At 40.5% G+C, this 14,482-nt stretch overlaps 1 protein-coding gene across 1 annotated transcript in view; it reads right to left on the bottom strand.

The window, feature by feature from the left end:
- Positions 1 to 11,529: 11,529 nt before the first annotated feature.
- Positions 11,530 to 14,482, bottom strand: part of CNR1 (cannabinoid receptor 1) — a 161,372-nt gene continuing 158,419 nt past the window's right edge. Inside the window, exon 2 of the mRNA XM_086926664.1 lies at positions 11,530 to 13,226. Within this exon, the coding sequence (XP_086782790.1) occupies positions 11,747 to 13,174 (1,428 nt within the window). The 5' untranslated portion in view covers positions 13,175 to 13,226 and the 3' untranslated portion in view covers positions 11,530 to 11,746. The remainder of the gene's footprint in view (positions 13,227 to 14,482) is intronic.

Raw genomic sequence — 14,482 nt, 5'->3', positions numbered from 1 at the left:
ACTTCATGACTAGAGATGGGGCTTTGATGTCTGTTAAAAATTCTTTTTGTATTCTGCCTTTGCCTCAATTAATTCTGAAACAGATCTTTGGATGTCATGCAGTTTTTGGGCAAAGTGGTAATAGATGGAACTGTAGTGGTCAATAATTGCCATATTCTAGGTTGAAAACCATACATACAATAGAATGGGGCATCATAAACAGAGTTTCTGTATGCTAGATTATTTAAGGAGACCTAAGATGCCTTATCTTCATGATGTTTCATAGTTAAGCATTACAAGTACTGCTCAAGTGTCTGATTCAACCTTTCAGTCTGTCCATCCGTATGTGGATGATAAATCATGGACTTGAAATTCACCCTGCCTAGGTATTGATGACTTTTCAGAACTTAGCTATTGACTGTGAACACCTGATAGTAATAATAACCCATGGAAGCCCAGATAACCTTAATGTATGGGTTACAAATGTTGTGCTAGTTCTGGAGCACTTGGTAACTTGATTAGCGTACCAAATATGCAAATCTAGTCAAAATAATTTGCAGCCACTGCAAGACTTGCATATTCTTGTGAAAGAAAATGCTCCACAATAATTTCCAGGGAAATATTAGACCAAGGATAGGAGGGTTTTGTAGGGATTTGTATAAACCCTACAAGCATTTGCTGACCGCTAATAACGAGACACATCTTTCCAATCAGTAAGCCACCGAATGTTTCTTAAGGTAAGTTCTAATCTATTTCTTATTCCCATAGGGTTGGCTGCACGAATGTCAAAGTTCAAGAAAGAATGAGTCTTTGCTATTCATTTTCAGGTACCCAAAAGGCTGGGTTTTTGCAACTGGATAGTAGGACTCTTAGATGGAATTCCAGAATCTTCTTTTTCTGGCACAGAGCAAGAGAAGGCATCATCTTTTCCATGTCTCTCCCAAACAATATAAAATATCATTGTGAGATCTAGATAAATAGAGGATCCATCATCCATGTCTTGAATTGTTACATCTCATTGACGTAAAAGAGCCAACCTTTTGAATGGTCCTTCCATACTGTCACTTTATGCTTAGCTCCCTCTGGACCCTGTCACAATTGACTAAAGTCCTCCATAATGGCTAGCAACTTTCTGTTATAGATGTTATCATTTCTTTTGTTAGATAAACAAGTGGAAGAGTGGAAAGGAATGGCCTTCAGTCTCTGCATCCCTTAGAGATAAGATGGCTCTGATAGCAGGCGTTGAGACATCTGTTCTGTTTCTACTATGAAAGTGAGCTCACAATCGGAATGGTGTAGAATAGGAGCAGATGTGAGCAATTCTTTTAGTGAGTGAAAGCTTTTTATTGCACAAATCCCATTTAATTATAATTCATGTTTAGTGCCAGAGTTATGGATAGCACAATCATAGAAAAAAGACACATGAAGTGCCTATTGAAATGAGATAGTCCTTGATTTTTTTAGACCTCTTCCACATTCTTTGGTGAAGCCCATTTCATAAAAGCCTTTACTTTATTTGGGTCCATCGGGATCCATTGTCCAGGAATTGGAATTCTCAAGAAGACAACTTATGATTTTTCAAGATTTCACTTTTCAGCCTTAGCACTAAAAGCATGTTTTCAGAGCCAAGATAAACAAAATGTATATGCACCCTATGTTTCATAAAAGAGTTTGGGAACACTTCAATGTCATCGAAGTACATAACCACATACTAATCTACATGTCTCCAAAAATGTAATTAACAAGTTGCTTTAAAACTGCTGATAAAATATAAAAAATGGCCATACTGCGGGTTGAAAATGACATTCTACTCATTTGCCTTCTGGATTTGAACCAAGTTGTAGGCCAATCTTAAGTCTAGTTTAGATAATACTTTGAAAGTCCTGATCTGATCCATCAATGAAGAAATCTGAGCCACTGGATACCTAGTGCAGATAGTCACATTATTGAGTTCACAACAGTTCATGCCTGGCCTGAAAGTGCTATCTCCAAAACACTTCTTTATTCCTTGAACTTCATTGATAGTTACCAGAGACTCCTTCTAAGAGAAATGCTTGCAATAGGCACTAAATCAATGGAACAGTCATAAACCTTGTGATAAGGAAGATAATGCCCAAGGCTTGCTGAACACATTGGCAAATTCCTAGTAGGGTTCTGGGATCTGAGGTTTCAGTGTTGATTGTTCTTGCAGACAGTGCTCAATTTGTAAAAACAATTAGTGCCAGGGCTCTCATCAGGAGGACACTGCAGCTTGCACCATTCATTGCCTCTGCCAGGGCTGCCAATGACAGTTCCAACACAAGGACTAACCATTACTCTTACAAGTGTGACAGTTCATACTATTGCAGGTCCCCAAAGCTATATGAATGCCTTGGGATTCAGCATTAGTCAATGTAAATGTAAAGTGAATTAGTAAACAGCTATTATTGTGCTCAACCATAAATTAGCCATACAGTACCACCATGTGGCAGACTGTCATATGCCCTGGAGCTGGCAATTAAGTGCCAGTCCCAAGCATCAGAAACCACCTGCTGAAATTGAGCACTGGTTACAGAGTAAGACTGTTAGAAATGGGGGTCTCTAGTTGGTAGAGGTAGGTACCTTTGTCCAAGTAGGGACCCTTCTTCCTAGTCAGGATAAGGAAGTTACACTCCAAAAATAACTCCTGCTCACCCCCTTGGAAGTTTGGCACGAGCAGTCAGGCTTATCTTAGAGGCAGTGTGTAAAGCATTTGCACATATCGAACAGTAATACATTGTAAGCACTACAGAAGGACACCACACCAGTTTAGAAAAGTATCTAATATTTCTCTATACCTAAGGCAAGACCAAAAGAACTATAAAAATCCACAACATGGACTTTGAAATCTTCAGTTATAAACATAACCTAGAAATGCAGTTCTTTGAAGTCGATTGCTCCTCCTGGTGCGATCACTGCGCCATTAACAAACAAATCCAAACAGTTCTGGTTGACAGTAGCATCGCGGGCCAGCTACAGTGTCGGGAAGACCTGCAAAACAGTACCTTTATAAATGCAGGGCATCGACAACTTCTTGTTGGATTTCGAAAGCACGGCGTCCGTAGGCATCAGTTCCTGAGGTTGGTGCAGGAGTCGTCGGGCCCTTGAAGTCACACGCATTGCAGATTGAACTCCTTGTGGTTGAAGTCAGGAGCGCTGGCGTCGGCAGTCGTTGGGTGCTGCAGTGCAAAATGCTGCAGGGTGGCGTGCAGTACCCACAGGTTATGGTGCGAGCAGCGGCTCGGTGGCGGCGTCAGATGGCATAATTGGTGAGACCAGGGTCGTGGTGCGAAGTGATGCAGTGCTGGCAGGTCGCGGTGCAAGCAGCAGCGTAGTTGCTGAAGCACTGTCGTCGGCTGACGAACTGGAGTCAATGGTACCGGCGTCTGTAGGCCAAGGCTGCGGTACAGGATAAGAGCTGTACGTCGTGTAACTTTACAAGGGAGGCCCTTGAACCACGGTCCATGCAGCAGTGTCAATTTCAGCATGGACCGGCGGTTGCGGGGATACCAAGGTGGCGGCGTGAAACGAGGCGATGTAGAGTGTGGTGCCCACAGGTCGCGGTGCAAGCAGCGCCTCAGTGGTGGTGTCAGCAGGCGTTGCCGGTAAGACCAGGATCGTGGTGCGGCGGTGCCCTCTGCGGTGCCTTCAGGACACGGAGTCGGCAGCGCATTGTAGACAACGTCAGGTTGCTTTTTCTTCTGTTGCAGCACAAAACACACAGTCCCCAGTGCTTAGTGCAGAAGAACTTGAAGTCTTTGCTGTTCCTGGGACTTCTTGAAGAGGGGGCAAGATCTACCTCAAGCCCTTGGAGATACTCAAAGAAAGAAGTTGTACAAAGTTCAGTCCATTCCTTTCACTTCTCATGACAGAAGCAGCCACTTTAGGCCAACACAGCAAAGCACTCAGCAAAGTGGTAGTTCCTCCTCACAGCTTTTCCAGCTCTTCTTATTGGCAATCTTCTTGGTCTAAAAGAGTTCTAAAGTTAAGGGGTTTGGGCCCCACTTTTTATAGCCCAAAATAATTTGTCCTCTCAGGTAGACAGTGTCTGTGCCCAGCCAGAACTAGTTCTGCCTTCTCTGTGTGACTTCCTGGCAGGAAGTGGAGACAGCATTGCCAGAGGCAGACCAGGCCCATTCAAGTGAAAGGAAATCTCCTCCCGCTACTCTAAATGCAGCCCAGGTCTACTCAGCCATTTCCTGACCCGCCTAGACTATCTGGAGCGACGGCTCCTCTCAAGCCCCTTTCATCCAAAACCCAGACAGTCAATCCACAAACCTAGCAGAGGCCTACTGGATGGCTGGGCAAGAGAATACCTACTTTCTAAAAGGGGCATTTTCAAACACATAATGTAAAAATCACGTTCACTAAAAGATGCATCTTTAGTTTCTGAGTTCAGGCATACTAAACTTGATTTTTCCACCTTGTTCCCAGGGCCCGTTATGTTTATAAGATGATATAAACAAACTCCTCATTCTGTCCTATGGTAACAGGCAGCCTTGCAATAGTGAAAAACAAATTGACAGTAATTCACTATCAGGACATGCCACACACACACCAGGGCATGTCCTATCATTCACAAACACTGCTCCCTGCCCACAGGGGTACCTTTGGCCTACCTTAAGGGTGACTGACTAAAAAAGGGAAGGTTAGGGCATAGCAAGTGGGTACATTTGCCAAGTTGACATGGCAGTCCTAGACTGCACACAGGCTCTGCAATGGCAGGCCAGAGTTACATTAATAGGCTGTTTGTGTGGGGGGCACAATCCAGTGCTGCAGCCCACTAACAGCATTTGATTTACAGGCCCGGGCACACTCAGTGCACTTTACTAGGGACTGACACGTAAATCAAATACACCAATCATGGCAACACCAATCCATAATACAATTTACACAGAGATCATATGCAGTGATGAAGTTCCCAGAGTCCTAAAAACAACAACAGCCGGTCAGTGAAAATAAAGGAGGAAGAAGCAAAATGTTTAGGGAAAACCCTACAAAAAGGGCCATCTCCAACAAAGACATGTTAAAAATTGGAGTTCTCCTTCTCCTGACCCAGGGAAACACTTTCTTTACAGAAATTTGATGAAAAGGTACTAACCTGTGTCTTTGAATCAATGATAGCAATGTATTTTGTAAGCCACCCTTCCTCCCTTCTTGGTCATTTGCACTTGAATTCTTTTTTTCCTCTTCAAATGCCCTCATTAGCTCTTCAGAGCTTGCTTCCTCTCCTTCCAGGACAATAAGAGTTTTTTCCATAGAGGTTGCTTCACCACAACGACAGAAGACAATATTTTTTCTTTGTACGACTATGTCTGACAGTGAGACTGCACTCCTTATCCAATTGTAGATTTTTTAACAACATTGAAAAATTGAATACAAAATTAATGATCCAAGTTACAAAATGAAGATTCATAACCCCTAATATAAAAATAATAAAACGTAATCCTGGGACGGAGTTTCCTGCCGATAAAAGCGGCGATACTGTAACGCCCTTTCTTGATAATATGCCCCAAAATTTCTACAGAAGGCAAACACATTCTTCACAGCGAACAACGTTTCCAATATCCAGGTAAAGGCAAATCTTACCTTGCTAGCTTGTGCTAAAAAGTAGTCTTATAACCTATGTTCACACTTTTTATTACAGAGGTGATAAATACGGGGTATATTTATGAAAGAGCTGTGTTGCCCTTGCGCCATGCATTGGGGTGCAAAAGCGATGCAACTCTTAAGATTGATGTATCAAGCCATGCAAGGCTACCTTGTGTGGCTTTGCATGTGTTGATAACTCTAGGGTAGGGCAATGCAGCACAAATGACTGCATTGTGTTACTCTGCCCCAAGGAGGAGTCCCGTGGGTGGAGAAGGGGTTTTCACTATCACGCAGCACAGCAAGGTGACTTGCTGTCCTGTGCTGCATTATTATTTTTTAAATATTCCCTCAATGCCTCATCCCCATTCTCCTGACCTTCATCAAGTTGCACATTTTTGCTGCCAGTAGCATAAACTAAATGGACTCAGACCAGATCAGAAAAATCAGAAAATGTACATATGCACAGATTCTACCTTCTGTCTGGAAAAAAGCTAGCTTTCATTCCTCTTATATTATTAGCAAATAGAGTACGAAATTATGACATTTCATGACATTATGCAAATATTATTCTAATGTTCAAGAAATTTAGCAAAACAAAATTTGACATAAAAATAGAACGTGAAGGTTTATTCTGTGCTCAAAATTCAAATTCCTGTGTGATACAAGCAGGGGGGACTATTTTGATGGAAAAAATGTCTCCCACGAGACATTTTGTCTTCGAACTAATCTGTCTTGAATAAAACTGCAAAAACGGCTAAAGTTTTTTCCTGCTGAGAATTGTATGCAATTTTGCATATTCATGTGACATGAGATTAGCAGGATTTGAAAACATTCCTCATATTCTTCACTAAATCTGATAAGGGAATTGCCAAAACAAAACTTATTTTGTGAAAACATTGTCACCATATAAAGATTGACAATTTGACTTGATTTCCCTTTTGTGTAGAAATAGGTTGCGGTTTAAAAAAAAAGGTTTCAGGGCTATCAACTTTGCTATATAATGCTTTGTAATCATACAATTAAGCTTATTTGTATTGGTGTATGACTTGTGCATTTTTTGTTACATAAGGGGAGAGGAGTTGGTCTAACGGCTAAGGTGGTCGACCTTGAATCTGTGGAACTGAGTTCAAGTCTAGGCAATGACACTAAACATCCTGTGATTCTGGGCAAATCACTTAGGGGCACATGCATCAATGGAAATTGCATTCGCAAATGGTGCAAATCGCAAAATTCGGCCGTTCGCGAATGCAATTCCAATTTTTGGGATGTATTATCATTTTTGTAATTTTGCAATTTAAGAAATCGCAAAATTGTGATTTCTTAAATTGTGATTGCATTTAAGGAATCTCAAATTGAGATTCCTTAAATGCAATGCATCAAACTTTTAAAATTTGCGAATTCGCAAATAAGGGGAGCAAATTACCATGAAGTTGACCTTCATGGTAATTTACGAAAACTTTGAAAATGCACTAAAAGCATTTTTCAAAGTTCCATTTTACACACACACATGCCCTTGGGGCATGTGTGTGTGCAAAATTTACTCTTAGGCAGATTTCAGGGGTGCAACAGGGTGTCCTTTGGACATCCCTGCACCCTTGAAATTGCATTCTCAATTTGCGAATTTCTAATGGTGAATAGCAAATTAAGAATGTCTTCCCATTCATTCCTATGGGCCTCTAGACCCATAGGAATGGATGGAGAGGTATTCCTTAATTGCGATTCTCAATTAGAGAATCGCAATTAAGGAATTTTAAGAAATCGCTATTTTTTTAGCGATTTCTTGATGCTTTGCAGTTTGCAATTCCTTATTTGCGATTCCTTATTTTTCGCAATTAAGGAATCGCAAAAAGCAATATTGATGCATGTGCCCCTTAATCCCCTCGTGCCTAACAAAAATGAATGTGTCCTCATGTAATGCAACTGGTGCTATATAAAGCACTCTGATACCCGATTCGGGTCAAGTTCGTGCTATATAAAACTCCATAAAAACAAAAAAGGTCAGTCATTAATTAAGAGACAAGTGTGAGCTAAGTGACCCTGCTTAGACAAGGCTAGTTTTACAGTAGCAGTGCTGCAATGAAGCTGAAGCGTATTGCAAATCAATACATAGCATAAGGTCTCCGAGCCTGTTCAGCAGATGTCAGGCAGAAACAGAAAAAGTTAAAAACCTGGGACTTTTTACTAGAAGTGATGGAGATTCTCCAGAAACATTTTGTACGTTTTAAAAATTCACAGATTGCAAGAAAACTTGAAGTCCAAACAATCACAGAACTGAAAATAATTACTTGATTTGTAAACAGATTTCTTTATGGAACCAATTTAAAATCAACTGCTACTCCAGGCGAACATTATTTGCTCCTTTGGCTAGTGGACAACATATTTCAGCATGAGCTTCTGTTGCTGTCGTCAATTGGGCATTCATTGCTTTGAAATCCTACAAAAGACTCAATAAATGAAACAAGGCAGCTGCTGAGCAACACAAACAGAATGACTATATTTTCTGAATAAATAACAGTTTAATTACATTATTGAAATAAAATATAGCATGATAGTAATACATTGTACATGTTACAGAAGTACTATTCTGCTTTAGGTAGTCAAATGGTTGAAGCTAATTTAAAGACAATCTCACCAGTACTTGTATACAAAGTTTTTACAAGTTACAAAACAAAAGATATTGCAGCGGTTTACAAGGATGTTACTAGCTCAACAAACATCTAACAATACAATAATCTGTTTAGAGGATGTGAAAATGGAAGAGTTACAGACAGTAAAGAGTTGTGATCTTCCATTTTGAAACACTGGAAAAAAATGTTTGGCGTGTTTGATGCTCTATTATTAAGACAGACTCCCGCCACATTGTAGTTCACCTTAGCGGGAGCAGCATACACATGTTTTATAAGCCATATTAATGTTTTAAGATGTCACAGGAGCATAACGATCTGTCTATCCTACAACTGGTGATTTTAGATCACTATGGGTCCTTCTCTGGCTTTTCATCATATATATATTTACATACATTCTTCCTGATACAAGTACACACAATGTTTCGTTCATCTCAAAATTGGCATTTTCAACATTCCATCGAAGGTCCAGCGCAAGAAAACATTTATAGCAATTGCCAACAGCAGATAGAAGACAGTTTCATATGATACAAATATACATTTCTGACTCTAAAGATTTAATCTTTGTACATGATATGATTGGTCTCGTGATAGACGTTCAACGATGGAAAATGAAGCTTGAGGCAACTATTTTTGTAGGCAAAGACGGGTGGAAATTGTTATGTGGATACGTGTTAAAGCATTGAATGAATTGATTTGCTGTGCTACTAACTATAACTCGTACAGTAAATTAAAGATAATTCTAGCTGAAGCATAGGTTAAATTTGAGTTGAAAAGACTTTTAGCACAAAACAAGTATACCATATTATAACTTGATATACCGTTTTTGCAGTCAACTGCTTAAACTAGCAAATGACGAAGGAAATGAATGTTCACCAGTTACCCTACATGTTGATGGACATTTCGTAAGATACAAGGTAATGTTTCACAAAGCACAGCTTATTATTAGCTTAAATGATGAAAAAGCACCAGGTCTGGTGCAATGGCAGCCCCATTGTCCCTTAATTTATTACATACAAATAGAATTTGAAATGCACAAAAATGCTCTACAGTGGTGTTGCATTCACAGAAAGACAGTTTCCAAAAAAAGGGTCTCCTAAAATGATTTCACAGTGGGGTTTATTAGATTTGGATAGAGTGAGAATCTCAGTCCTTCTGCCATGTCTTCAAAACATACTCAGGTAAGGCCCTCTGCATGGCTTTGCTAGCGGTGATGCCAGTGGTTTCTTAACTTACGACCCACATGACTTCATCTACGGCGGCCCAGAATTGGAAGCCCATACACAAAAGCCTTATAGTAGAACTACTTTTCGTAACTCATGCATGGTGGCAGGTATGCAGAAATTCCTTCAGTACCAGAGGCCAACACATGCATATCTTACAATCCATAGCTCCAATTTGTTTTGTCTTCTAAGTATCTGTTGTCATGGGTTCCTTCCCTCCCCCACCGGTCATGAATACTGCTCATACTTGACCACTGCAAATACTGAACATGCGTGGTGGCTTCCCATCATGAAGAGCAGCTGAACTTTCACCTTTGATAACACTCATTTTTTTATTACAAAAATAATATCCGGCATCACTTTCTTTTACTAGGGATTCTCCGAATCTAAAACTGTTTTCTCTTCCCTAATATGCTGAAAGAACTCAATTTTTTGAAACCGAATCCTTGTGCAAAACGTGCAACAACTGGTAAAGGTAACACTTGGCCATAGCTGCATCTTTGCAGTTATACTATGACCCACATATTTACAATACAGTACACGAAAAAGCACACACGCACACAGCCATCCACCATATGTATATACACGTCCACACAGAACAGATTTTATCCTAAAATACTTTTTCACCTCTTCAAGTAAACATCGCAAAAAAGAAAACAATATCCGACTTCCCTGGCTTGGAGCCCACCAAGTGCTGCCATCAGAGAGACTATGTTAATCAAACCCCGTCCCCACCCTCTAGTTTACAGCTAGTTCCCCTGCAGTGGGACAACACACCCACGCAGGCGCAGAGTCGCTTGAACTATTCCCTTATAGTTATTTACTTCCGGTCATGCTAGCCAGCTAGCCGTCTCCCCTGCCTCTAAGACAGTAAAGTAGAGATTGTGCAGAATGCAAGTGTTCCTCGGTCACGATGCAATCAATTACTCACAAATGACTTAAAAAAACACCCCAACTCGAGAAACCAGCACCTGCTTTCTCTGAATTCCTTTAGACCATATTCACAAAAATACATCACATTATAGCAAAGTGCATACAGATATATTAGGTTCTCTACGTGAAAAAAATAAACAATGCTGACATTTGTAATAGCGAAAGAACAAACAGATTGCTTTTACAGTGGTATGATGCCAGCACAGTTCCCTGTCAATATTATTGCATTAACATTGAAGTGTCGAATTTTGAACATTACTTAATTCGAGGGAAGTATTTGCACAAGAATTTGTAACACACAGCAATTTAGTGCATAAATCCTGTATAAATAAATCCCTCATTAGTGTAAATGCAGGTATTTCTCTGGGTCCACTGGAGACCAGGAGAGTTGAAGGTATCTCTCAAGAGCCCTCTAATTGAGTGTTTTCGTTGCGGTTTACAGGCTACGATACATTGTTTGCATGGTTTCCAATAAGATCTTTTTATTTTCTTAGTTAGACAACCACACGCATCATGCCAACACGCATAGATGCTCAAGCGGAAAGAGCGTGGGTTGTAATATCCCTAAAATGGGTTACAGTGGATCTAGGAGAACTGGATCAATTCACAAACCATTGGCCAATTTCACAAAATAATGAGAAACAATCTTGAAAATATGTTTCTCACGAAAATGTTTCAAATTAAACCCAGGAGAGTAGATTTTCATATAATTACAACCATGACTTCGTCAATCCAATCTGATGAAAGCCAGTTGCATTTGTTGAAAATAAGCAGTGCTGGAGATGCAATTTTCTTTTCAAACTTCCCATTTTCCTGAACGCTTCCAAAAACATTAATGATGTAAATCATTCTTACCACAACCAGCCATTTTCCAATCCAATATGCAAGTCAGAGGGTGCCCAAATATACCTACATTTTGAAATGATCCTCCCAGAAAGTTTTATCATTTTTGTTTTGATTTTACAAGCTAACAGTCAGGAGTGTTTCTCAGTATGCAATCATACCTTACAGGTGAGCATATTGATCTCCTGAAAGCCTCTTTAACGGTAGCGCATGGCTTCATCTTGGACAATAAGCTCATATGGACAGAGGAACATAGCAGCATAGGAAATTTCGTACCATATGCACTACCTACTTTTTTTTTTTTTTTTTTTACTTGTTAGTGGTTTCTCTGATCACTGATCAATCCAACCTCTAATCTTGATTTGAGATTTATTTTTTAAATGTGCATCCATCACAGTTGTAGTCTTTTGGGATATTGAAGAGGGTAGGCAATGGGATTGTTAATCGTATAATCCAGAAGGGTCAAGCTTGAACACATCCTGTTGACTTTTCTCAAACGTTTATAGATGTGTAGACCGAATATTATTATACAACCTATACTGCTTCACCAGATGTTTCTGTGGAGACAGACATGGTCACTTTGGCGATTTTGACCGTGCTCTTAATGCAGTTTTCAGCAGCCCTGTGAACATTTCCTGCATTATTCCCATGCCTATGCTGATAGTCTGATTCCATACTGTTGTCAAGAGGTTGTGATGTCCCTTGGCAAGAGGGGCACATGCTCCAGAAAGCATGCCTCAAGTCTTGGCTCCGCAGAGCATAGATGATGGGATTCACTGTCGAATTCATTAGGCAGAGCATGCTGCAGAAGGCAAAAACAGTCTTGACAGGGTTATTCATCTTTCCAAAGACATCGTAGACCATAATGGCAAGGAGCGGGCCCCAGCAGATAATGAGGACAACCAGAATAAGGACCAGGGTTTTGGCTAACCGGATGTCCATGCGCGTCTGTTCCGGTCTAGTGACCTGTACTTTGCCATCTTCCGAAGTGTGAATAATTATACTCTTTTGAGCGCCCCGTTGCAACATTCGAACAGCATGACTGTGGGCCTTCCAAAGTATGTAAACATAGGCATACACAATGAACAGCAGGAGTATAGTTGTGACCCCAATCCAGAACATTAAATAGTTCTCATCGATAAGTGGGAATATGTCGGAGCAGACCGATTTGAGTTTTTTGCAGTTCCAGCCAAGTAGAGGAAGTACAGCAATAATAATAGCAATGGTCCACATCACGCAGAATGCGATGACCGCTTTCGTCCTCGTCACTATCCTTTTATAAGCAAGTGGCCTATGTATGGAAATATACCTGTCTATAGCAGTGAGAAAAAGGCTACCTACTGAAGCTGTGAATGAGGCTGTAACTCCTCCCAACTTGAACAAGAAGACATTGGGACTATCTTTTCGATGGAACACGTGAAAGTCAAGAAAACTGTAGACAAAGATGACACTTCCAAGGAGATCAGCCACAGCTAAGCTGCCAATAAAGTGGTAGGAGGGTCTGCATCGGAGGGTCCGAGATTGTAGAATGACACACAGTACTAAAAAGTTCTCCAGGACTGTGAAGGTGCCTAGCGTTAGGGAAAGGACGGCAATGATCAGCTGTTGGCTTGCAGTTAGAATCATGAAGCACTCCATATCCATGAAATTTTCCCCACACCTCATGTTATCATCATTTTCCTTGAATGTTGATACAGACCGATTAAAAAACTCAGTGACATTAAACTGATCTAGAGGATAGAAGCCGAGCAGATTATCATCTCCTATAGTCATTTTGTCTGCAGAGTGATCACTCCTGAAGGAGGACAAGGGTAACTTTTGTGGGAAATACCCAAGTTTGGAGGCCATTTCGCCCTTAGTGTCTTCGTACTGAACGTCGTTGGAACCCATGTAGAGAAGGTCAGTTGTGATGGTTCGAAAGGTTGTGTCTGCAAGGCCATCCAGGATCGACTTCATAACCATTTGCTTTTGATCACACAGGCATCTTCAAAAATGGACGAAGTGTAGAAGTATGCTGTAAAGAAAAAACAGAAGGTCCATAAATGAAAATGAACAAGTAGAGCATTTTGCATTATGTACATGAAGTTTTTTTGTAGATAATTTATCACCAGGCTCTGATAATTTATTGTCCATACATAGATAATCAATTGGTTAGTGGGTCAATTGTAAGAAACACCAAACTAATTAAAAATATTAGAACCTATCCTGTTACACAAACAAATATAAGTAAGGTTGCATGACTCAACACAAACTCCCTACCTTAAGTGGACCTTTCATCAAGATCATGTATTATTGTGATGTGAAATATAGGGGTGCATTATTTTGTACTTTATTTATTATTGCAGGCTCATTCTTGTATTACTTATAATAACTTGTTTCAAGCAAGCAGTAATGTGACACTGCCCTAAACTCTATTGTGGCCAGATCAGGCAGCCGTTCATTGCCATCAGATTTGAGGAAAGTCATACACTGCCATCAAACACCTTCTTTATGGCCAGAAGCAGGGTGAAGATAAGAAACCTCTTCCAAAATGTGTCATTTTCGCGGATTCCTACGGAGGCTAGGCGTGTGGGGGTCCAGTATGCTTTGTGTATCAGCCAGAATTGGTTTGGTTTAGGGTGGTAGTTACTTTCTTTCTCCAGGTGGATGCACAGAGGTCGGACTTTTCTTTCTCACTGAGTTCCCTGCCCATTAGTGATTCCCAGTAGGCCGTGGCTTTGTTGTTAAGTTTGGTGGATCTTGGGCACAGGGCTTTGTAGAGGTATGCTACTTGGTGTCACCCATGTAAGTGTAATGCACCGTGTATATATATAATTTCAATAAAAAAATTACTGAAATAAAAAAATAAAAAAGAAACCTCTTCCAAGCCATTGAGACTGTGCAGGGGTCTCTGTGTGCCACCTCTCTCATAGACACTAAGGAAAAGTGAAGGCCCAAATGCTGCCACATGTCCTCCTTGCAGCAGTAATTCCAAACATGCAGCACAGTGCCCCAGTCTTGCCCCAGCACAGACAGGACACTGGATGAGTACAACATGATGGCTGAAACACATCGAGTAAAAAATTACAATTCCATATGCAGCAACTTTTTCGAAGGATCCCAACCCAGAAAGGTAGATGATTAATGGAAGAACTTTTTTTCATAGGGGGGATAATTGTTTTTTTCAAATCAGTTTTACGATCAAGTAATACAATGGGGCAGATTTACAAGCCCATTGCGCCTCTTTTACGCTGCCGTTGCATCACTTTTGTGACAAAGCGGCGGTGCAAA

This window comes from Lissotriton vulgaris, chromosome 6 (genome assembly GCF_964263255.1).
Source record: "Lissotriton vulgaris chromosome 6, aLisVul1.2, whole genome shotgun sequence".
NCBI lineage: Eukaryota > Metazoa > Chordata > Amphibia > Caudata > Salamandridae > Lissotriton > Lissotriton vulgaris.
Note: the sequence above shows the minus strand (reverse complement) of the source record. Positions and strands in the feature narration are given on the sequence as shown.